The 25,185-nt window shown below is 43.8% G+C and overlaps 1 protein-coding gene across 1 annotated transcript in view; it reads left to right on the top strand.

Annotated features, from left to right (window-relative positions):
* Positions 1-24,960, top strand: part of LOC142776486 (uncharacterized) — a 63,151-nt gene extending 38,191 nt beyond the window's left edge. The window contains exons 2-4 of the mRNA XM_075880252.1: positions 12,631-12,888; positions 19,200-19,365; positions 24,725-24,960. Of these exons, the coding sequence (XP_075736367.1) occupies positions 12,631-12,888; positions 19,200-19,365; positions 24,725-24,888 (588 nt within the window). The 3' untranslated portion in view covers positions 24,889-24,960. The remainder of the gene's footprint in view (positions 1-12,630; positions 12,889-19,199; positions 19,366-24,724) is intronic.
* The last annotated feature ends 225 nt before the right edge of the window (positions 24,961-25,185 follow it).

Raw genomic sequence — 25,185 nt, 5'->3', positions numbered from 1 at the left:
GCAAGGTTGACAAAGAAAAAAAAGACGAAACAGAAAGAGCGCTCTTTCTGTCTCGTCTTTTTTTCTCTTTGTGAACCTTGCGCCATGTATTTCAGCCTAGACGACACACCTGTTGTTGCACTTGTGGACACAGGGGCTCACATATCAGTGACGAATTCAGAACTTCATTGCCGCCTTAGGAAAGTTTTAACGCCATCCACAGAGCCACTCATCCAGGTCACCGACGGTGCACGTTTCCTGTGCTTGGAATGTGCTCCGCACGTATAAAGTGGGGCTGATTACTCCACGACAGTGCTATTTGCTGTGCTCGAAAATTGTTCCCATGAACTTATCCTCGGCATGGACTTTTTATCCGCCCACTCTGCCCTTATTGATTGTGGAACCAGCATGCTTCAACTTGATTTACTGTGTTACCATGACGACCCAACACCAGCTCAACCCTGTCTGTGTTGTGGAGATCACGTTTGCGTAGCACCTCAAGCCGTTACATACGTGAACCTGAGATCTGCTCCTCCTATTCCCGATGGTGACTACATGTTGACACCTATTGCTGACGTTCTGTTGGCCAAAAATGTTGTCGTGCCTTACACACTTTTGACAGTCATGGGAAATACAGCATCTCTTCTGATCCTAAACTTCAGCTGATGTGTTCAAGTTATCCAAGATGGTATGACTTAGGCAAAAGTTTCTTCTATAGATGCTGCCATTTCGGCGTTCATTGCCAAATCTTCTTCGTCCTCTGTTCCGTTCTCATCCTCGAAGAGCGCAGCGGATGCCATCATCGACAAGATGATCGCTCCAGACCTTCTTCCAGCACAGACAGCTGACATCTGGCACCTGCTGAAATCTTACCGCGACATCTTTGATTTTGATGACCGCCCTTTGGGTCAGACATTCTTTGTAACTCAGAGGATTAACTCTGGAGACGCCAGCTCCATCCGACGACGTCTTTATCGCGTGTCTAATGCTGAGCGACAAGTTATCTAGCACGAAGTTGAAGAAATGCTCAGAAAAGGCGTCATCGAACCGTTCTGCAGTCCATGGGCATCGCCAGTCATGCTAGTCAAGAAGGATGGCAGCTGGCGCTTCTGCGTAGACTACCGTCATTTAAACAAAATAACACGTAAGGACGTGTATCCACTGCCGCGGATTGACGATGTTCTCGACTGCCTACATGGGTCTCCCTACTTTTCATCTATCGAATTGCGATCAGGATACGCAAATTTCTGTCGATCATCCAGACCATGAGAAAACCACATTCATCACACCGGATGGACTTTTCCAGTTCAAGATTGTGCCATTCGGATTGTGTAATGCGCCAGCTACATTTGAAAGGATGATGGACTCTCTCCTGCGTGGATAAAAATGGACCACGTGCCTGTGCTATCTCAATGTCATCATCGTATTTTCGCCCACATTCGAAAGCCACCTTAGCCGCCTAACGGCTGTTCTTGAGGTTTTCCGGACAGCAGAACTTCAGCTCAACTCTTCCAAATGTCACTTTGGCCATTGGGAAATTACTGTGCTGGCCCACCTTGTCAGTGCTCGAGGCGTGCAACCTGATCCTGACAAAATTAGAGTTGTCAAAAATTTTCCCATACGACGTTCCGCAAAAGATGTACGGAGTTTTATCGGCTTTTGTTCTTACTTTCGACGTTTCGTGAAGAATTTTGCTGACATTGCCCTGCCACTTACGGAGCTACTGAAGAAGGACATGTCTTTTCAATGGGTTACTGACTAAGCAACTGCCTTCAGCACCCTTACAACATTACTTACTTCCCCACCCATCTTGGCCCATTTAGACCCGTCAGCCCATATTGAAGTTCGTACTGATGCCAGCGGACATGGAATTGGTGCTGTTCTCGCCCAGCGGCAACGAGGACGGGATCGCGTCATTGCTTATGCCAGTCGCCTCCTTTCTCCTTCGGAGAGCAAGTTTTCCATTACAGAGCGTGAGTGCCTCGCACTAGTCTGGGCAGTCGGAAAATTTTGACCATACTTGTTAGGCCGCACCTTTTTGATAAATATAGATCACCATGCCTTGTGCTGGCTGTCGTCCCTTAAAGATGCAACTAGAAGACTTGGCCGTTGGGCCTTGAAACTGCAAGAATACAGCTTCGACGTAGCAAACAAATCTTGCCTAATGCACCAGGATGCCGACTGTGTGTCCCGTAACCTCGTGGACACGCCTTGACCTTTGAGCACATGATTCAGACCCTTGTGTCTTCGCCATGTCGGCTTCCACCGACATACGTAAGGAACAGTTCAGCGATGTCCACTTGCGGTGTATCATGCAGAGTGTACGTTTGCCCTACGTAGGCCCGTCGCTACACATGTTCGTTCTACGCGATGGCATTCTTTACCGGCGCAACACCAGCGCCGAGGGACCAGAGCTACTACTCATAGTTCCTGCGACACTCCATTCCTCTGTACTTGAACAGCTTCCCGACGCCCCAACCACGGGAAATCTCCGGGTCACGCGCACGTACAATCGTGTGTGGCGTAGATTCTTCTGGCCAGGCCTTTACCGTTCTGTGCGCCGATACGTTGCTGCATGTGAGTCCTGCCAGCGCTCCATACATTCTACCTTGCCACCAGCTGGTCCGCTCCAACCATTAGACATACCCACCGTTCCCTTCTACCACGTTGGTCTTGATATCGTTGGACCATTTCCTGCTTCTCTCACTGGAAACAAGAGGATAGCTGTAGCCACTGATTACGCCACAAGATACGCTATCGCACAAGCGATACCGACAAGCTGTGCCACTGACGTCGCGGACTTCTTGCTTCAGTACGTAATTCTTCACCATGGCGCTCCTCGACAGCTGCTGACTGATCGTGGTCACTCATTTCTTTCAAAAGTAGTACGTGACATCCTTCGCTCTTGTTCGACACGTCACAAGCTCACTACGGCCTATCACCCACAAACAAATGGTCTTACCGAGCGCCTAAATCGAACATTGACAACAATGCTCTCCATGTACGTTTCCAAAGATTACCTTGATTGAGATAGTACTTTACCTTATGTGACATTTGCGTACAATTCGTCACGCCACGACACCGCTGGCTTCTCCCCTTTCTATTTATTGTTCGGCCACCATCCAGCGTTACCCTTCGAGACTCTTCTCCCATCAACTACGCAAACGGTTACAGAGTACGCCCGCTATGCCACTGCTCAGGCTCAAGTGGCCCGCCAAATCGCACGGGAACGTCTTCTTGGCTCGCAGCTCTCTCAGAAGGCCCGCTATGGTAGCCATTACAGAGTAGTTTTCTACTCTCCGGGTTCATTGGTCCTCCTCTGGGCACCATGCCACCACGTTGGCTTCTCTTTGAATATCCTGTCTTGCTACTCGGGGCCTTACAAGGTTTTACGCCGGCTTACCGAGGTCACATACGAGATTGCTTCGTTGGACAGTCAGTCGTCGTCATCTGCACCCGCTACTGACGTCGTCCACGTGACCCGCTTCAAACCATAGATATCCGCATATAATCCTGCTCTCCTTTAGGTGCTGAGACGGCGCTGCCAGCGGCTGCGGGTTATATGTTACACGACATCGGCAAAGAAAGAGCATCACGGATGAAAAAGACGATGAAAGCGACATTGCTCGTGTTGTTGCTGTTGGACCTCAATCTTGGCTGCAGCTGCCTCTGACTCTCTCTGCATATTTTGTAAAGATATTTATTTCATTCATTCTCTCACCCCCGTGACAATATGAATCAATTACAAAAAAACAACTCTCGAGCAGTTGGTTTAATCTGCACGTACACCACTTATTATCATTATTATTAAAAATTGATACTTCTTTTACAACAATGCATTCATGCCTTCACTACTGCCTCCTGATGTTGAGAACAACGAGAAGAACTAACCTCAAATACTTATATCTGTTAGCAGTTATCGAGAGCAGTCCACGCAGCTGCGGGATATCCCGTCATTAAACCGCAACTTTGCTCTACGCAGTGCACTCCACGGCAACGTCCAGTAATCCTGTCTGCATTCAGACCAGTGCATCTATTTCCCATCGCAGCCACAACACGGTGACTGTCTCGTACGTGCCGGCGCAACTGGTTTCTTCTGACATCAAGCTGAAAAAAGCACTGGTAGCTGCGAACAAGGCCCCTTCCCATCTGTATGGAACTGTGACATCACTCCAAGGCTACAAAAGCACCGAATTCGTCGCGAGAAAGCATCATTAGAGAGCAGTCGAGGCAGCTGCAGGATGGGATGACATTTTACCGCAACCTTGCTTTACGCAGTGCACTCCGCGGCAACGTCCAGGGATCCTGTTTGCATCGAGACCAGTGCGTCTATTCCCCATCGCAGCCACAACACGGTGACTGCCTCACATGTGTCGGCGCATCTGGATACGCCTATCAAGCTAGAAAGAGCTCTGGTAGCCGCAAACAACGCCCCCCCCCTCCCTCCATAAGGAACTGTGACATCACTCCAAGGCTACCAAAGCATAGAATTTGCCACAAGGAAGCATCATTCGAGAGCAACCCAGCCAGATGCAGGATAGGACGGCATTTACCTGCAAACTTGATTTCCGCAGGTATGTTCTGAGACATTTTTATACGCTCGAGTATTACGCACTGTAGATCTTGGACTGCTCTCTGGGTCAATCTTGGGAACTTTGTGAAAGATTGCTGAAAATGAGTACTGTGAAAGAGCTAGCTAAGGCATCGGCTAATCTGACTGCACGAATTGACAAGAATCACGAAGAATTAAAGCGTGATATCCGGAAAATAATTTAGGGTGAAATGAATCAGTGAAAGTATCAATGCAGTTCATTATTCAAAGTTTTGAAGAATTCAAGCTGGATGTAGCAAAAAACACAAAAATCAAAGACTCTGACATTGATGTGATATACCGCGTGCCAACTAAAAATGATACACGTGCTCCAAACATCATTGTCCAGCTCACTTTTCAGAATGTTAGGGACAAATTCCTGAAAAAAAGCAAGAAAAAACAAGAATAAACACCAGTCACCAGGGTTTTCATGGTGATGTGACCCCGATTTTTATTGATGAATATCTGTGCCAAGCAAATAAAGTTCTTTTGGGGCTTGCACTGAACACAAAATGAGAAAAATGCTTGAAATTCACCTGGGTATCGGATGGAAAAATTCTGATGAAGAAATCTGAAAACTCGCAAGTGGTCCAATTTACGAGCACTGATGATTATGCTCTGATCATGTAAGAAGCTAGGACATTTCGCAAAAGTATTGTCATCATGACTTATAACCTTGATGAACTTGAAGATGTACATTGTAAATTTATCACTTTTGCACTGTAACCTACGCAGCATTAGTAAAAACCTTGAAAGAATATCGGCATACTGATCGCAGCATACCTTCAAGTACGACATGATAGTCATAACTGAGACTTGGTTAAAAAAATGTGAAAACGTCCAGCTACCGGGATACGTTAAAGTGTCGCAAGCTAGACCGGGTGTCACCCGGAGTGGTGAAGGGGCGCTATTTATTGAAAAAATGATTGTAAATATGTTGCTTTGCCAGGAAGTTCACTTTGTGAGTCATGTGCAGAAATATATCTTTGTTCAACTGAAATGTAGGGCTAGAATAGGAGTTGTGTTCCAGCGTCCATCTCTAGCGTAAACGATTTTCTTACAAGCACGGAAAAAATAATTGTTTCCCTTGTTTCTTCGGATGAACCTATATTTGTATGCGGTGATTTTAATATTGACCTTTTGAAACAGAACTGTCATGTTACATATTTGTACTAGAATCTCTCAATCTAAAAAAAAAATGTCACATCTTCACCGACCCGTATTACAAGCCATTGTGAATCTCCTATTGATCATATTTTATGTAAATGTGAATTTAGTGTTTCAGCAGGTATTTACAATGTTGCCATTGCAGATCATAACCCAAAGTTTCTATTTTTACCTCGACAATACCTGTCTTCTATACCTAATGCACCAGGTAGACGATCCATTTCTGTGAACTATGCTGAAGTGCGACGATTGTTTCAGTGTGTATTGATTTCCCAAATTTATTGAAATTATGTGATGTGCATCTCGATGCGAAACACTTATCTAATGCATTAGCAATAGTAATAATGATTCTACAAATGTGTCTAAACGTCATAACTACGAATACACCATGTGTCCTTGGATAACTAACACTATTGCGGAAGCATTCAAACAGAAAGACTACTTTTACCGTAAATGGAAATGCAATAACTCAAACTCTCATTATAAAGAGAACATTAAACAATTTAGGAATACCTTGGTAAGTACGATCAAAAAATCAAAAAAGCAGTACTACACCAACCTCAGTAAGAAACAAAGTGAGAACACAAATAAAGTATGAGAAACCGTAAAAGAAGTTATAGGCAAAAGCCAAATACAGAGAATTCAACCGAATGAACCATCGACGCTAGTAGCTAATAAATTTATTCGCTACTTTGCTGACTTAGGAAGTAACCTAGCTAATTAGTTTTCATCCTGTAATCTTGACCCTGCCCTACCTAGGAAAGTTGACAATAACTTTCGTTTAGAAGAAATAAGCCATTATGAACTGAAAGAAACGATAAATGAAATGCCATTAAGGAAAGCTGCTGGTCACGATAGTATACACACTAGAATTTTAAAAGACAATATTGACATTATCTCTAGTCTCATTTGCCAAGTATTTATTTTAGTTTTTGCTACTAATTTGTGTCCCGATGTACTGAAAACAGCCAATGTCCTTCTTGTGCACAAATTGGAGAATTCAAATCAGACAGAGAATTACAGACCAATATCTTTTCAGGGTGTCATAAACATGGTTTTTGAAAAACTGATTTCCAAGAGATTGAAAAGAAATTCCTAAACGCAAACAATGTTATTTGTCCTCAGCAGCATGACCTTATATCAAATAGATCGATATCTACTGCTGTATTAACACTCTCTCATACAGTAAATTCAACGCTTCACAAAAATAGGTTCGTTATAGAAATATTTTTAGATATTAAGAAAGGGCCCGATACTGTTTCTCACTCTTTGTTACTGCAAAAACTAAAATGTTACGTTATAACCAACTATTCTGTTGAATTCTTTTCCAGCTATTTATCCTAACGGAAGCAAAGAAAAGTAACGGGCGACTATTATTCAACATTCAGCACAGTCACTAGGGGAGTCCCACAAGGATCAGTGATGGGACCAGTCTTATTTGCAATATACATTAATAACCTTCCTGCTACTCTACATAACTCAAACGTACATATGTACGTGGATGACACACCTTTATGATTTACAGGTGACACACACTGAGCACTAATAATAGCAGTGATGGATGACTTGGTAGGAATCCCTTTGTGGTTTGCTCGAAACAAACCAACTGTAAATAGCAATAAAACTAAATACGTAGCTTTTCGCACGAGCAGGAATGATGGTGATACCAGTCACATAAGTATTAGCTCGAACAATAGCCCTATACAAGAATTTGACACAGTTAAATATTTTGGTGTCATTTCTGACCAACATATATATTGGGAAGCGCATAATTAGAGGGTGTGCAGCAAGATCGCGTGTGGATGTTATCACCTCATTAAAGCACGGCACTTTTTTCCCTGTGAAATGCTCAAATCTCTACATTAAGCGTTTTGCCATAGCCATATTAGTTATTCTTTAGAATCATGGGGTGTAACTTACAAAACCTACCTAAAACCTTTACAATATTTACAGAAAAAGGCCCTGAAAATAATAAATACAAGAGTAGCAATAATACAATTCACGGCATTTTCCAGACACAGCAAGTGTTATCGCTTACAGCTCTCTGTGATCATAAGATTTCAATTTCAGTTAATAGGATTGTGTGTACTGATTTTCCTATTTCTCGCAACGTGTTTTTTTTCCGACGCGCAGTACAAGACACTCACTGAGAGGTAATCTGAACACACTAAAATGTACTAATGTATACGGATAAAGAGTGAATGAATTCAATGAAGCTAAAGTCTGCAACTTATTCTACCTTTGGAGATTAAAACCGCAGGTAACTTTAAGCAGTGTTGTGAATTCTTTTTTCTTGGAAATCAGGACCTTTAACCTATCTGCTAACACTATTCCGGTGCGCTTTGCAGAAACTATTGTTCATTTGTCTGTTATTATATGTAATTGTAAACCTATACGTTAGGCTGCACTGACCTGTATGTATATTATCAATGCTAGACCGGATACTAGCCTTTCCAGCATATCGGTCCAGATATCTGTATATAATTGATTGTAACACGAAATGGTAGTAAAGCACTTGCAAAAAAAAAAACAAGCTGTTCGAGTAATTCAACTCCTGTTCTTTCATTCGCACATTGCCCTTTCTTTAAAAAGCGTGGACGGATAGTCAATAATAAATCGCAGTATAAAAAAAGTTGGTAATAGTCCTATACCACGAAGTTAAATCTAACAAAATGGCATTTTTAAAAAAATTCACGAAGGAGACCAGAGCCATAATTAACGACACATCAGCTTCAAGAAAGGTACGCTTCGTAGAAACTACAATACACCAGAGCTGACATGCCACATCTCCCACTTCCCTAATGAGCACCCCACCATAATGAAATCAATCGAAGAAAGTTACTTCATTCATTTCTTCAAAAAGAACGTACACTTGTTCTTTTTAAAACACAGAATTTCATACCTCTTTTGATTCATCTTCTTATTTTGTGTAACTTGCGTAAGCGGCACAGACCTGTATTTTTATTTTTTTTAATTTTGGTGATCATTGTTTTTCATAGGTAGCTCTCATTACTCTTCATGTGCTAATCACAATTATGCACATAATTTAATGTCTCATTGCTTGATGTCTGAAAAAATCTTTCTTTGATTCCATTGTTACATTCATTTTCGTTTCGCTATATATAAACGTGCATTTGTGTGTGTACGCAAGGGAGTGGTGCTTTTTTAGGTCTTGTTTGCCTGTCAGCCGGTCCCCTAGCCGAACAGGTATACTGGTTGTCTAAAATAATTACGAATTAAAATGAATTCTCTAGAAGGACTGAAATCTGAACTCAGACCTAATTGTAGGTCACGTTTTAAGGTTTTGTTTCATTACATGGTGACCGCAAGAGTGGGCCTCACGAAAAAAAAAAAACCTGAGACCGGTCACGTCTCGGTAGCTCATAACAATTATTATTAGTAAAAAAAGAGAATTCCACTTTCAGAACAATATCGAAACAGTCTAACTTGTATTTGCGCCTGCCATTGGCTCACCCTTTCCATCAGGCCTCCCCTTCGCCTATCAGGGCGCGGCGCAGCCCTTTTTCTTCAATGTCGAGCCCCGTGACTAGCGTTACGCCATCGTGTGGGGAAGCTGAGACAGAGAGCATTTGTTCACTATTTCAGAAATGGTTATGGGAGCCTCGCAGATAACTATGTGTGTGGGTCGCGTGTTTAAATTCTTGGTATAGAGCTTCCCTTTAAGAAGGCCACTGGCATGCGATTGTGGGGGCAGGGAAAATGTGCAGCTGCGCGTGAGTCATGCAGCAGCTCAACGCTGGTCTTCTCGACAGGACTCTAAGTCCGAGAGCACAGTCTCGACCTTGCCGTAATTAAGTCTAGCAATAGGTTAAATGTGGACAAATCAATGGTGTCGTCGTTTCCGACAGCAAACAAAACCAAGCTATCGCTAAACAAATTTAGGTTATTCAACAATCGACCGCAGTAATATTTTTGCGTTTTTTAAAGAGCAAGTGATAAGCATAAAATGACGACTTTTGTTCAGTCTTGTACGAACAACCTGGTACTTTTCATGTGATATATTACTCAGCGAATAGAACGTAAGTACCCATCATCATCACTATCGGCCTGGCTACGCTGACAGTGGATAAAAGCCTCTCGCATTTCTTTAGGTCCTTTGCTTGCTGTTGCCCTACTTTCTCGACGAACATCTCAATCTGATCTGCCCACATAACATTTTGCCGCGCCTCCTACGAGGCTCACCTTATCTTGGAAACTAGTCTGATGCTCTTAATTACCAGCGCTTCCGTGCTTTTGAGTACATGCCCTAACCATGTCAATTTATTGCTCTATATTTCCAACAATAATAATAAACGGTTCTTAACTTCGCAAAACGACAATATGATTATTACAGACGCCTTCGTGCAGGGCTCTAGAAATTTTGACTATCTGGAATTATTTAACATGCTCAGACATCGTACAGTACACACACCCGTTTACCATTTCACTTCCATCGAAATGCGACCGCCATGACCGGGATCGACCCACCACCTTCGCGTCTGTAACCGGGCACCACCACTGCGCCACCACAGTGGAGTTCATGATTTTTTTAATACCTCCATTCTTATTTGTTAGCCCTGGCGTTTACATAGTGTACTAGTGACATGGAATGCTTTCTCAATGAAGGTTCACGGATAAACAAGTGCTGAATGTACTACTTTTGCTGAATGCAACTATTTTTGTATTTTTGCAAAAACCTCTAGGATATTGCTCTTGCAATCACATTCATGCACATTATGCAGTGCAGCGCATATCATTTGCAAAAGAGTTAGCAACTCTATCAGAAGGAGCAAATGGGTCGTTTCTGGCTGTTTGAAACACCAGTGTGGAATCTTGTCCAAACTTGTGTTACATGATGCTAAATAATGAACAGCATCACTCTCAATGCCTGCGTATTTTACGCACCCCTCAAGGTGAAATTTGCAAACCCCATTACATGGAACGGCGCATATTCTTTTTCTTCAGTTTGTGAAATTCTAGGAAGAACATCATAATTTCATTTCGATGGGTGGTATCCGTACACTTGTACGGGCATACTTACCGTCGCATTTGATCTCACGCATTGTCATTCATGGGCATATGCTCGAAGCGGACAAAGTCGCCCTCTCCTTTCACTAGCACGGCCGCTATAGAGTAATATATAAGAGGACACTCCCCAAGGCCCCTGCAAGTGATTTGAGTTCGCAGTGCTCCCAACAATTGTTGGGAATGTTTGCTGCCTCAGAGATGAGAGACCGCAGAAATACATGTCTCGAAGGATATTTTCTAGCGATAAGGAATATTATGCAGCCCCCGAGACCACTTCTACGTGCGTGCTTGTCTCTGAGACCATACTTTATTTTTTTTGTAATGCATTGTTTGCGTGCATCAATTAGCTTCATGTAAGCTGCACCTCCAGAGCAGCAAAGACACAATGCCACTGGGTGTCTTTGCACACATTTTAAATAAAACATGAAAATTGTTAGAGGAGCGAGAAAACCTTTATTTGCAAGTGATATTCCTGGTAAGCACACGCCCACTTTGTTAATGTTTGGTGAACGCGGACACAAAGAAATAGGTTTATTGCACTACAACACGCGGGAATACAGCTGCCATATCATCAGTATAAATTACACACAAAAATAAATACATATGTAACATTACAAGAAGCAAAACTTCAAAATATGCACGCAACTACAAATACAGTGCACAACGCAACATGGCAGTATTCACCGCAGAATATGACACCGGCATAAACTTAACAATGAAAAGAAAATGTTGGCTGCGTTTTTTTTCCACCTTCACACAAATTTTCGTGTGCACTTCACATCGTTCTTTCGCGAAAACAGTCACTAGCAGTTGCCGCAGCAGAACCAAGCGATTCTAGGTGCCATACAAGCTGTTAATGAGGCAGGAGTTTTTACTCAAAGATTACGCCTTAGATTTAGCTAACAAACGTTTTTTTTAGATTCACCACGTCTCTCTTATGGCGCTAGTTGGAGCTTTAAGCAGTTTGTGAATGCCACATAATACAATACTGAGCCTATAACTACATTTTTCACAAAGTCTCGATCAAGCAGTGAATTCGAAATCATGTACCGGCACGAATACAACCTAACAACGCAAGCGACAACTTTCTGTCTAAAGCCAAAAAACTACTTTCTCGCAAACGCGCTGCGCAGCATTCCAATTATTTATTTTGTGTGACGCAATCTACGAAATTCATACGCGAAAGGAAAAGTAAAAAAAAAAGCTCCCTGCTCCGAACAGCACATGGTGAGAAATCTTAGTTTAAGGCTTCAATGACTAAAGTAGTACGCACTTTACAAAGCAACGATGACGTTCCTACCTAGCAGCAGCCAAGCTGAGAGCCAGACGAAACGAGTGAAGACAACGACGCACGCCGGGCACGTTATCGCACATTTCTTTATCGTCTCACCCTACTGCTGTCAGTACTTCTTCATTGCTTTCGATCCTCATGAATGTGCAGTGTGACAACATTGCCGTCATGTTCACACCATGTGCATTTGATTCATACAAGCTCCGGCCCAGCCATGTGCCCGCGAAGGGACGAAAGCGGATAAGGAAGGCACAATAACATTCGCGAAGACACTTAGACGTATAATGCACTAGAAAAGGTACTATAGTCGATAACTAGCACGCACGTTTCCTTGCAAGCCGGGAGTAGTGTGTTGCTATCTTACAGCCGGTGTGAAGCTATGTAGCACCACTGGTTTTGGCCTGAGTGACCACTCCTAATTTTTATGTGACTGTTCGGCACCAGCAACGCGTATTGTCATGTATGCAAGAGAGAGTGGTGTTGAGGTCTTGGGTTAAGCATTTGCGCACGTGCTTGCTCTAATGCATTGTTTTTGGTTCATTTTCTAAGGTTTCGTTTTATTTTGACACTGCAGGGAGCTGTCGCATACAAGCTCTTGGATATTGCCTCGCCTGTGGAAGTTTCCGCTTTCGTCACTAAGATTGGAAAGTTCCAGCGCGTCTACTCTTTTTCCTGTTTCCACTTTGTGCCGGACCTCACGGTCGCCTTCCGAAATATAGGTGACCTGATGGCAGCCGACGGGGAATGCCTAGTCACGGCTGCCACCACTTGTCCGGCTGTGGACGCTTGGCTGGATCTTCACGTCATGCCTGAGTGGAGGCCTTGGGTTACCGTAAGGCTCTTATAACAAGCGCAGTTTTGCCCTCCTAACGATATGTTTATATTAGATGCGTAGCACCTTATGGGTCAAGCTCAAGCTGGTGTGCGGCCTGACCAGCCTTACATCGCATGTGCATCCACCCCTAATTCTCCTCTCCTACGTCCCCTTTCTCCTCTCGCAATGTCAACACAGGGAGCGTCTGCTAACCTACGCTCGCTCCCCCCTCGATCTCCTCCAGACATACCTCTCCGTGGCTCTCAATGAGCATGTGCGTCTCCTTTCTTTCGTCTCGCAAAGCCGACGCAGCCAGAGCAAGTTAGCGAGTTTCTTCATTGCAAAAAAAAAGCACGGCTGCTCACGCTGCATAAACGTTCCCTTGCTAACCAGTAAATATAGGCACTTGATCTTCACCTCCAAAATAGAGACGGCTAGAGATTTCTCCGGTGGATTGTTAAGCAATATAGTTTCACAGCGTGCGCGTGAACTAAAAGCGGACTACAGGTCTCTGTGTACAATTGGAGTTTTCTGTCTACCATTGCGCATTTGTAGCGATTGGCATGTTCCTGTAGGAAACATCAGTCCATCACTGCGTGATTCGCGCTTCACCATGTTTTTCTCTGCCAAGGTCAACGTCGCCGCCAGTGTGTCATCCCCCGCTGCTTTGCATCTACGCACGGTTCTCTTTAGCTGAAGATGGTGTAATTTTTGTCTCGTGAGCTCTTACATACATAGCAACGGTGAAATAGTTCAGCTCAGCATTCACTTCATCAAATTTTATCAGGTCTATTTTTAGTGTCGAGCCTAATATGACTTCTTGCGACACCTTGAATACCGCATACATCTACTTTTTATAGAATATTTATTTTCCCAGGGTTGCCATTGGAATAGAAAGCAGAAAAACTTGAAGTCAAAAGCGAAAAGAAAACCATGATTTTAATTTTAACGCCAAATATATTGACCGGTTGAACAAAGCGTTTTGAATGTAGGTTTTATTGTTGAACAATAAATATTAGCATGTTTAATAGGCAAAAGGAGAGAAATAGGTGATATCTTTTCAGTTCTTGCGTGGTTTCCAAGTTGCAAGTTAGCAATAAATATATAAATAATGATTTCAGTGCTCATGCATACAGTTTATGCTGAATAGATAACGTTCGCACCAGGAAAAGGTAATTTTGGTACATTTCTGCCAACAAATCTGTAGAACGCACACTCCTCTTGATTTTTTTTTTGTGAAGCTACGTACAATTATTGAATAGTATCGTTATCACCTTAACAGCCCAGTTTCCTGCTGGAAATGGCGGTTGAAAATGTCCCGCTTTATTTTGTGCAAATCTGTTCACACGGAAAATTTTAAGCCAGGATCTACTATAGTTCTGCTGACGTATTTACGTCATAGATAAGACGTTTATTAATACATACCAGAAGACTGCAAAGAAAAAAAAACTCAGAAGAAGAGGTTCCGTCATGTGGACAGTCTGGCTGTGCAGTGCGCGGTGTGAAGCAGTACGCCAAAGAACTTACGTAGTCCCGCTCTGTAACGGCGAGCTAGGGAACCGAAGCTCCAGTTTGCGAAGCGCCGACAACGCCGTGCCTGGCCCTGGCAGCGAGCTCCGGAAAACTTGAGGAGAGACGCGGGAGAGGTCGCAGGCGAGTCGGTGTGTTTCGCCGAAACGGGACTGGGTGCGGCAAGTGCGCAACGTGTTCTGCAGTCGGTGCGGCGAGCTTACGCACCGTGCCGTCAGCTTGGTGCGCTAAAACGAGACACTCACTGTGCGAAGATGCCTTCGCGCGATACAAGAAGTGGCCCCACGAAAACGCCGGCGAGGTCCGAAGTATTGTGTCGTGGCCTGCCACAACAATGTAGACAGCACTAAGGGACGCTCTCCACGTGTAAAGATGTATCAGCTTCCTAGCAAGTCACTGCCGGCGAACACAGTCGCGTTCGCGAAAAATGGAGCAAGGATAACACGAGAGCCAGAAAAAAAAAAAAAAAAACGTGGCGAGCACTTCAACTTGATTCGCTGTGGTTAAACTCCGGCTTGCTGCTTCGCGGTGACGTCTGCGGGTCATGCGCCTACGGCACGGAGGATTTGACTCTGAAACTTCTCGGAAATTTTAATCCCATGACAGTGTAACTTAAGTTTTTATTTATACTTTAGCACGTCGCAAACGTTTGCACATGACAGTACACAGCTGCTACTACTAGATAACACATTAAAACAACAATTTTATCGATTCCACACTCTAAGCCAAGAAAGGCCAAAATGGGAGCAACTGCCCTTTTCAGTCTTTCACACCAACTGTTAATCTCCGAAAGAACCAAGCGGAACAAGATGGCCGACATTTTCGAAAATGGGGGAGCGATTGTATTATTCTTAAGTCTATAAGAGAGCAATGAAAGGAGGAACCGCAGTAAATGCTCTCGTCACGCAACGATTACTCCCCTGAAGGACACCACGCACAAATATGTATGCTACCCACATTGATATTCATGGGCCAGATTAGTATTTGTTCTGCATACCAAACTTCACCAAACCAAAACAGTGATTTGTTTTAGCATCCGCAGATAATGAAATAGTAGCGCTGGCTGAACAGAGAATGCCTCAGAATACAGCAACTGCAAGCATCTAACGCACGCAGGAGCAGCATAGAGAGTTGGCATGTCAAATTACACAAACGCCGAAACACGTAGAAAACAAGGATAGTAAAAAAAAAAGCCTAGACGCGCCGTTCGTCAGCTACGGAAAGGTGTCCAAGTCGATCAAACACCGAAACACGTGCAAAACGAGGCTTCAAAATGAAACAAAAGAGACCAAACGAAAAAAAAAAAAGCAGACCCAGATGCGCCTTTCATCAGCCGCAACACTCAGTAGCACGCTTAAACGTGTAGATTGAAGGGCAGAATGACAAATCTGCGCCATCTGCGCCCAAGCGACAAATGTGGCGCTAACATAGCAAGCGATGTATTTTACAAATGATTTATATTCAATGTTTGTGTGTACTAGCACTAAATAAATTGAAACTCAATTTTTCTTCAACAGTTATGAGCTTAGGTATACCTAAATTTTGAATAAATGCATCAAGAGAACACACTAAAAGAATTGCGCTGACACCTGTGATGCCACTGCCCGACGTTTTTTTTTTTTTTTTTTTTGGCGCAACTAGGCTGGTGTTCACACTGCCCATGCTTATATAGCATGTGGTCGGCGAACACATGGTAGGGGTTGTTGGTGCGCTATGTTTTGATCGCGCATGTGTGTCACAGATTTGCGTTTTTACTTTTTTGTGATTAAGGTCAGTGTATATTTATCTTTTGAGAGCATAACTTTGTTGTGGATGTTGCTGCTGGATGGAACAAGCACAACGTAAACACGTCTTCAGCTATCTGCAAACCTGTGCGCTCGTCGGACAAAAGACTGCACATGCATCAGCTTGCAGGCGACTATTATTTCCAGTTACATTTATTCTTTTACAGTGTGGGTAATTACAGTCAAAAGTTGGTTGTGGCGCTTTATGATATGTGGGGTTTAGTGTCCCAAAACCACCATTTGATTATGAGAGACGCCGTAGTGGAGGGCTCCGGAAATTTCGACCACCTGGGGTTCTTTAACGTGCGCCCAAATCTGAGCACACGGGCCTACAACATTTCCGCCTCCATCGGAAATGCAGCCGCCGCAGCCGGGATTCGAACCCGCGACCTGCGGGTCAGCAACGGAGTACCTTAGCCACTAGACCACCGCGGCGGGGCGGTTGTGGCGCTTTAAACCCCCAAATTCATGCTTGCAATGTTCACAGCTTGTGAGAAGCATTCAGTTCTTGAACAGCTTTTCTCCAAAGACACTGTTGAGTGGTTGAACTATCAAAAGAGAAATAATTTGCTGTTGTTTATTCACCGTATTCATTGCTAGCTGTGGGGAACTAAATTACCGCTATTATTACCGCCTGCATACGCTCTTGCTGCATTTGTCACCACTGCAGTGAAACAGCCGCGAGCGGCGCATCATGAGCATGGTGTGTAGAAACGTTCTTACGTAATACGCATGCCATGATTATCATGTTCGGACGTGTCATTTATCTTCATCGTCCGTTCACGTCAAGTAATACCAAATTTGTTATATGTAAAGCTAAAACGACCACGAGTGCGCTATCAGCGCAGCATGTATACTCTGTCCCAGAGGTTCTGTGCAGCGCTGTAGAAGGTACAGGCCTTCTCAACCAATCTGGAGGGTGAGCACATCTAAGTGTATCCTACCATGCCCTGTCGTCTGCTAGCGAAGTGCGCTGCAGCGAAAGCGGCAAGAGCGTCTCGAGACACTGTGCAAGTGCGCCGTGAGATGAGCTTTAATTGCGAAAGTGGTTAAATATTCTCCTCGACACCATAAAAGCGCGCGTCTTCGGGATACTTGCACGTAGACATTTGAGGGACAGGGTTCGGTGGCTCATGTTTCGATGGAAAGGGCCGCACAAGCCAAATTGAATATGAAAGCACCACGCTTAATCAGATTTCGTATATGCATACCTATGGGCACGTGAACTGCCGCTCGAGTTCGATACGAAATGATGGCTCTATTCCCTGTCTCTCACCGTGCTTCTTGTGCTCCGCTACGCACTTGTATAGCGCACGCTCGCTGACGTTGGTGAACGCAGCCGTTCTCTTAATGCAAGAGCTCATACTTGCATTTCTACCACCGTCCTTACGCGGTGTCCCGAACACATTTAGAGCCAACTGCTTCGCTGCCTTGTCGTCAAAGCTGATCCGCGAACGACATCGCACAGGTGATCCAGGCGCCGCCATTTTGACAGGAGTGACAAAATCTGCCACCGCGGACTAATCACAACCTAAGACTGGGGCCTCCGTGGCGCTGTGGATGCTCGGGCTGTGCGTAGTACTCATAAAAGTTTAGACAGTGTCTTACCAATCCTTCATTCTTTATAAGTGAAGACATAACACATACAAATCACAACAGCGTTACTTCTTTCGTCATTTGCATGTTATAACACGTACAAGCAGGAACTCTTTCTTTAGTATTATGCAGCCGTAAAAAACTTTCTACTGAAAATGTGACAAAATCATCATAAAAATCACAGCAATCACACGCAGAAAAGCCTTCAAGTAAAAATGCTTCGATGAGACTGTTTGAAAAAGTCACGAGGACAAACAACGGGCTACGTATACGGGGCACTACATCTCGCTTCGCAACAATCTGCGTTCGAGGGTCGTGTAGCTTTGGCTCTGCTGCACGGAACTTCTGGAACAGAGCATAGTCATGTTTTGCATCACACGGATATTATGAATATGATGTTTGGACGCGTCACTTAGCTTCGTCGTACATTCGCGTCACGTAATACTAAAATTGATATATGTGACGCTAGCAAATCAGCTGCGAGAGCACCATGAGAGTGGTATGCAGTCATGTTCTTACATGGCACGCATGTCATGATTATTGTGTTCACACCAGTCATATACCTTCGTCATCCATTCGCGTCATGTAATAACAAATTTAGTATATGTGAAGCTAGCGAAACAACCATGAGCGCACCATGAGCGTATGGCATGTAGTCATGATCCTCATGGCATTCATTTAATAATTTCCACGCTAGGGCCTGTCATGTATGTTCGCCGTGCGGTCATGTCATACTATACCAGCTCGCAATATGGCATGTGAACAAAACCAGAGCAAGACCATGAAATGAAAATAATACCATTCGTGACTTGCATGTCATGTTTTCGCGTTATCAATAGTCAGTTGTGCTCGTCATAGAGTCACGCTATGCCATACCAATTTTGGTATAGATCCCATCATTTGAAACGGCCAGTGGAGCTAAAAGTCGTAGGCGGCTAGAGGGCTATATATATATATATATATATGATAAGGTCAAAGTCACCGACGTTCCGTAAGAAATGTTTCTCATTTAATATAAAATAGAGAACTATTACCCTTCGGGGATATCGCCAAATTGTGCATTGTATGCAGCTTTGAGACGTGGCCATTCACCCTTCACTGTGTCCAGCTAAAGGCGTCTCGTTTTTTTTCAGACATCCGCGAAATCTGGAGACGTAGGGTTGAAGTGCTTTCATGCTAAAATTTAGCGGAGGAATTAGGTGGCTTGGAAAATACCAACCCTAATACAGCTGCAGTAGCTTGTACTTGTGGGCGAAGCTTGGTGTTTTGAAAGTGCTTCGGCAGCCGTCTTTAGGCAAATGCGCACTCGAGTAAACTGCGTGACCTTGCCGGTAGCGTAAGTTGGTTGTCATTAGAACAACACGGCAAGTGGTAACTGCCAGGGATGTACGTAGAGTGATTTCCACTGTGATATTTCAGGACCCCCGAATGATGCTCTCACCGTCCTTCTATTTCAACTACACGGGAACGTTGGCACAAATTGAAGAAGACGCGCGCAAGTGCGTCGTCGACGCGGGACTCGAGTGCATCGCATGCGAAGTCTTACAGGGCACGTGGTTGCTGCCAGACATTGAGCACGCTTTCGGTGAGCCTTGCTTCCTTTCACCGGACTGATGAAAATGACAAAAAAAGTATTATTTTTGAAACAGAAGTATGATTCACGTTTTTGCGGCTGGTCTTTCGTCTTTTTCACCCCGACTTTTTTTTCGTCTTTCCAACCCGTTAGGTTTATTCATAACTATAAACCATGGCGTTTCTGTGCTGCCAAATGAGCGTTAAATGACCAGTAATAAACGCTGAATGGCGCCAAATTGTGATTCACACAAAAATATTGTAGTTTTACCGCAAGGGTGAAGCAACGAATGCGACAGAAACAATTTGGAATGTACCGCTGAGAACCGGAAGCTGATAAAAACGTGCAGTGTGATGCTCACGCATAAATGACGTACGAAAACAACACACAGGACGAGCACTAACTACACCGTAAAAAAAGTTACTCCGAGGTCGAAGTAGAAGTCTTGTCCTCTAGCGTCCCGCCTATATTCGGAGCAATTTTTCCCTGGACATCCGGAGGAAAATTTTTCCTCTAGCTCACCGGAGAAATTGCGTGGTGCACCGTGAGTACTTTTAACAGATATTTCACTCGGGCTGATCGGAGCGATTGTGTGGTGCCGCCAGTGTACTTTTTACTGGCATTTTTCTCCGGCTGGCCGGAGTGATTACGTGGCACCTCTGGAGCCTTTTTTGCGGGTTTTTCACTCCAGCTATCCGGAGCTTTTGCGTGGTACTTCGGGAGAATTTTAATAATGTACCGACTTCGTCCGGCCTGAATTTCACTGAGGTGGAACAGTACTTTTTAAAAGCGTTTGCTCCGCTGTTAATTTATTGTATGCTGATCGTTTCACGCATTGGTTAGATGAAGGAATTCTCCATTCTCATGCAAGCACTGCATAGTTAGTGTGCGCTCGTTTCTACAGAACCCTGCGCAGATGAAATTCAAGAAAACACTTGAGTTCTTATTCTTTGATGTATTCAAAATAGGCAGCCAATTCAGGATTACCCAGCATTTGTCAACAAGAGACAAGAACAAAATAACATGCAAAAGCCACCAAAAACAAAATAACAGAAATCCCATGAAATCAACAGTATTCAAGTTTGTAGCGCAGCGCTTCAAAATGAAGCCCATAATGCTGCAAAATGGTGCACGACAAACACAGAAATCTCGGCCACGGAGAACAACTCTTGACCATCCCCGAATGACCATTCATCAGATTCATTGACGGCGCAAGGCCTGAGCTGAGTGCTTCCTGCATAATTTAGCAAAAATGATTATACATGAGAACTGCAAATCTTGCGAGGGGCACGGAAACTGAGAACAGTGAAGCCATGGACACTGAATAAATCTTGTACAGTCTGTGAGTCTATGAGCAGAAATAACTTCTAAAGCTACTAGCCCCCCACTCCCCCCCCCCCACACACACACAAAGCCAGGATGAGTGTTCAATATCAGGAAGCACATCCGATATAATCGGGTATGAGACCGCCGCGACATAATAGAAACACACCTCCTGACGCCAACAATGTTCAAAACTAGCCAAAGTTTTCTATATGCTTTTAAGTCGATAGCTCTACCTTTGCTGAAACATTCGAAAGCAGTTTTAGCTAAAATAATCTTATTTTGCTACTCTAGCAGGCGGAATCAAAGATGACCCCTCCAATAATTTCTTAATATTATGAATTTATCATTCTGATTATTATAGTCGCAATTAAGTGCGTGTTCATCGTCACTGTTCTAGCAAAGTGGGTCCTTACACTTTGCAAGGTTGCCGCCTGTCTTTAAAGAAAACCTAGCTTCATCTCCTTTGCAAAATGATTTTCAAGTTATAATGGCAATGTTTTTTTTTTCATTTGCACTGCCCGTTCTGTTTTGATAGTTGTCGTTGTGAATATTTTTCAAAGTAGTTATTGTATGAGCATGTATTTCAAAACGAACAGCTTCAAGCAAAAAATAAAGAAAAGTTTACTACAACATAACAAAATAAGTGAGCAATAAAACGCACAAACATTACGCCACTAAAGCCAACTGCATTTTCACCGAAATAAGGAAAGGCTGACCGGATTACTCAACTTAAAGGTCCGGGCAACCGTCCTCAGGCCACAGAAGGTGTGCACTTGGAAGCATCACAACGCGCCAATGCCATCACAAGTGTGCCACATTCGCCGCCATGGATACAGGTGGCGCTGACTGAAACTCCACGTTTAAATGCACATATAAACCCAATAAATGGCTGGGGAGAAAGCCGCAGTGCAAGCTCAGTGTTAGAGCATCGAACGCGTCATTCAAAGATCGAAGGTTCGGTTCCTGCTCCCGGCAAATTGTCTTTTCACCCACTTCACATTTACATTAAAATTGGATTTATTACCTTCTTCTATGCATTCCTTGGCATTATTGTCTGTTAGATCTCAATATATTGTGTCAAAATACGTAAAAATCAGCCATTAAGTGTACACTTCTTTCCCTTATTCATTAACGAGGGTTTAGTACTGGCGGATTTGGCGCCATTATGTTCTATACGAATGAGTTTGATTGGCTGATTTGTGGAGTTTGACGTCCACAAACCACCATAAGATTATGAGAGACGCCGTAGTGGAGGGCTCCCGAAATTTCGACCACCTGGTGTTCTTTAACGCGCACCCAAACCTGAGCTCACTGGCCTACAACATTTCCGCCTCCATCGGATATGCAGCCGCCGCAGCCGGGATTCGATCCCGTGACGTGCGGGTCAGCAGCCGAGTACCTTAGCCACTAGACCTCCGCGGTGGGGCTACGAGGGAGTTTCGGTCAGCTGCCAGCTCGTAATAAGTCCAAGTGCTATGTGACGCCAAACATGCTCATTAGGAGTGTGCCACACTCGCCGCCATCACTACAGGTGGTGCTGGCTGAAACTGCCACGTTTAAATTCACATATAAACCCAATAAAATGGCTGGGGGGATAGCCGCCGTGGTAGCTCAGTGGTAGAGCATCAAATGCGTAATTCGAAGATCGCAGGTTCGGTTCAAGCTCACGGCGAGTATCTTTTCATACACTTTTCTTTCTTCACATTTACATTACAATTGGGTCTAATAACTTACCCTATACAATCCTTGGCATAATTGTCTCTTAGATCTCAGTAATGTCGTGTCAAAACACAGAATAATGAGCCCTTAAGTGTACACTTATTTCCATTTATCATAAATGAGGGTCTCGTACTGGCAGACTTGGTTCCGTTAGCTTGTATACGAGAGACTATTGATCGGCTGCCAGCTCGTATTAAGTTCACGTGCTACATGACACCAAACAGGCTCAAAAAAGATTGCCAACTCGCCGCCATTGCTACAGGGGGCGCTGACTTAAACTCTCACGTTAAAATTCGCAAATATACCCAATAAAGTGGCTGGGGAGATAGCTGCCGTCGTAGCTCAGTGGTAGAGCATCAAACGTGTTGTTCGAAGGTTGTAGGTGCGGTTCCGGATCTTTTCACCCACTTTTATTTCTTCACATTCACATTACAATTGGGTCTAATAACTTCCCCATTACATTCCTTGACATTATTGTGTGTAAGATATATATATATATATATATATATATATATATATATATATATATATATATATATATATATATATATATATATATCAGTGTGTGTGTGCGTCTGTAGAAAAATGGGCTTCGTATCTACATGTTTCTCTGCAATTGTAGTCGAAAGAAGATGGAGTTTCCATTTGAAGAGAGCTACTGAAGCATTTATTTCTTGTTGCGCACGAAAAAATTGGTGAATTGAATGTGGGATTGTGGAGCGGCTGCGTTATTGTTACTGTATATGCTACCTTCACGTAGCAGATTGCGCAAATGTCCGCCATCTTGCCTACTCAGACGTCCATGTCATGCAGCAAAGCCCCCCCTTCTGTCAGGAGCATTCGCTTGCACACGGCCGAGTTTATCGGCAGCATCTCAACGCCCGTACAAGTAACGCCGCACGAGCCCAGAGCACGTCCGCTCACTCTGTTTCCATGCGGCGTTGATTCGACGAACAATAAAAAGAACAAAAGTGAGGTCGTGAGCCGGCAACGCGTAGCAACGCATCGCCGGATAGTTGGCTTTCTTCAAATTGGACACTTTTTGCGCACTTGAGCGTGCTGGGTGAATGGTGGCGCGAGCAGCGAGTTCTATCTGTGGCGCAACTCTGCTACCTAAAGGTAGTATATAGAGTAGCTCGGGGCTGCATGAGACATGAGCGCCATCTGGCAGTAATCTTGGAAGATCAAAGATAACCTTTGATATAGCAAGCGCGCGATCTATGCGCGTAATCGCGGAGGCAATAATTTGTAGAGTGCAAGGCCATGAGCAGGTGGCACCACCGTATCAAGTTGTAAAAGTGTTGAAAACACCTTACTTCTCGTGCATAGCGTCACATTGTCAGCGCAACGTAATAAAGGCTACGGTCCTCAGAATTACTTATGAATGCACTTTCTAGTATAAAGAGATTTTTGGTGGTTTGTTACTGTGCCTCAGATATGTATAATATATACTTTTTATGCGACAATGTGCGCAAGTACGAACGCAGAAACGAGATCAATATTGGTGGACGCTGAGTGATTGATTGGTGGACGTTGAGTGATTGATTGACAGACAGACAAGTCGACCGACACAGACAGACAGACCAAAATTTTTGCGTTGGAGTATCCCGAGAAAGACTAATATCTTTAGTAGTGATTAACATCTTTGATATCAGAAGTAGTTCTGTCTGCAAAATCAATCTGGTACACCCTGCACTATATACAATCATAATGGGAAAATCGATATATCCTACGCGAAACCTTTACTATATAAGGTTACCGCGAAAACAATTATCGCGACGGCTAGATGCTCCAATATGGTATATTTTCGCCACACTTAGAAAATCGATGAAAAGAAGCATAAAAGAGCGGAAAACAAAGACGTCTGATCAGCAAGACTCTTGATAGGTTAATAAATATTTCTATTCTGTGTCAGCAAAAACATAATTAGGATACGAACATACAATTCCGTATTTCAAGCTTCAAAACCGCGACTTTAAAGTCATCATTATAACTCAGTAACGCTCCAACCTTACCCAATATAATCTAGAGTCACGCTTGTAAATTTAAGCGCTGAAGAGGGTGTCATGAGGTGTGATAACTTGGAGCATAAACAAGACAACGTAAGCTACGAGAGATATTTTAATTATCTTGATTCGCATATAAAGCTTCATTAATGAACAGAGAGGGCCCCGTGCAGGGATAAAAGAAACTGTGGTGCCATTTTGGGCTCTGCTTACAACTATGTGTAAAGTTTACAGTCTGCACCAAACTTGTATGACATATGCATAATTTTCTCATCGAGATCGGTAACTGCATCGCCTGTTTTGTCCATTCATTGTTGCAGACATTTACTCTGACTGCTTCGCTCTCAGCGTCGGTCTGCCTTCTTGTGAGAAGGAAGCGCTGAAGGCGGCTTACGTTGAGCATCTGCGGCCGTTGGTTAAGGAAACACCCAGTGGCTGCGAGATGATTTTGACCTTCTACAGAGTACACGCCAGGCTCCATTAGCAAGTGCCTGCCTTGCACCGACTCAGTTTCTATGCGGATTTCACGCTTTCAAAATAAAATACAGTCGCTTCAGCTTTCTGTTCTTCTTTCTTCACAAACAAGAGTGGCAGTGAAATCAGATGATGGCGCTTTTTTTTTCTTCAAGTAAATCAATTGTATTTGAAGAGAAGTTGGCGGCTAGTTGTGGCGTCGGCTACTGCCTACTTGTACGAGCTTTTTGTCCTTGCACTGTTGTCACTGACTACGACGATTCATAAAACAGGATGCGGAAGGATGTTCGCACGCTGAATGCCTCGG

This window comes from Rhipicephalus microplus, chromosome X (assembly GCF_043290135.1).
Source record: "Rhipicephalus microplus isolate Deutch F79 chromosome X, USDA_Rmic, whole genome shotgun sequence".
Lineage (NCBI taxonomy): Eukaryota > Metazoa > Arthropoda > Arachnida > Ixodida > Ixodidae > Rhipicephalus > Rhipicephalus microplus.
Note: the sequence above shows the minus strand (reverse complement) of the source record. Positions and strands in the feature narration are given on the sequence as shown.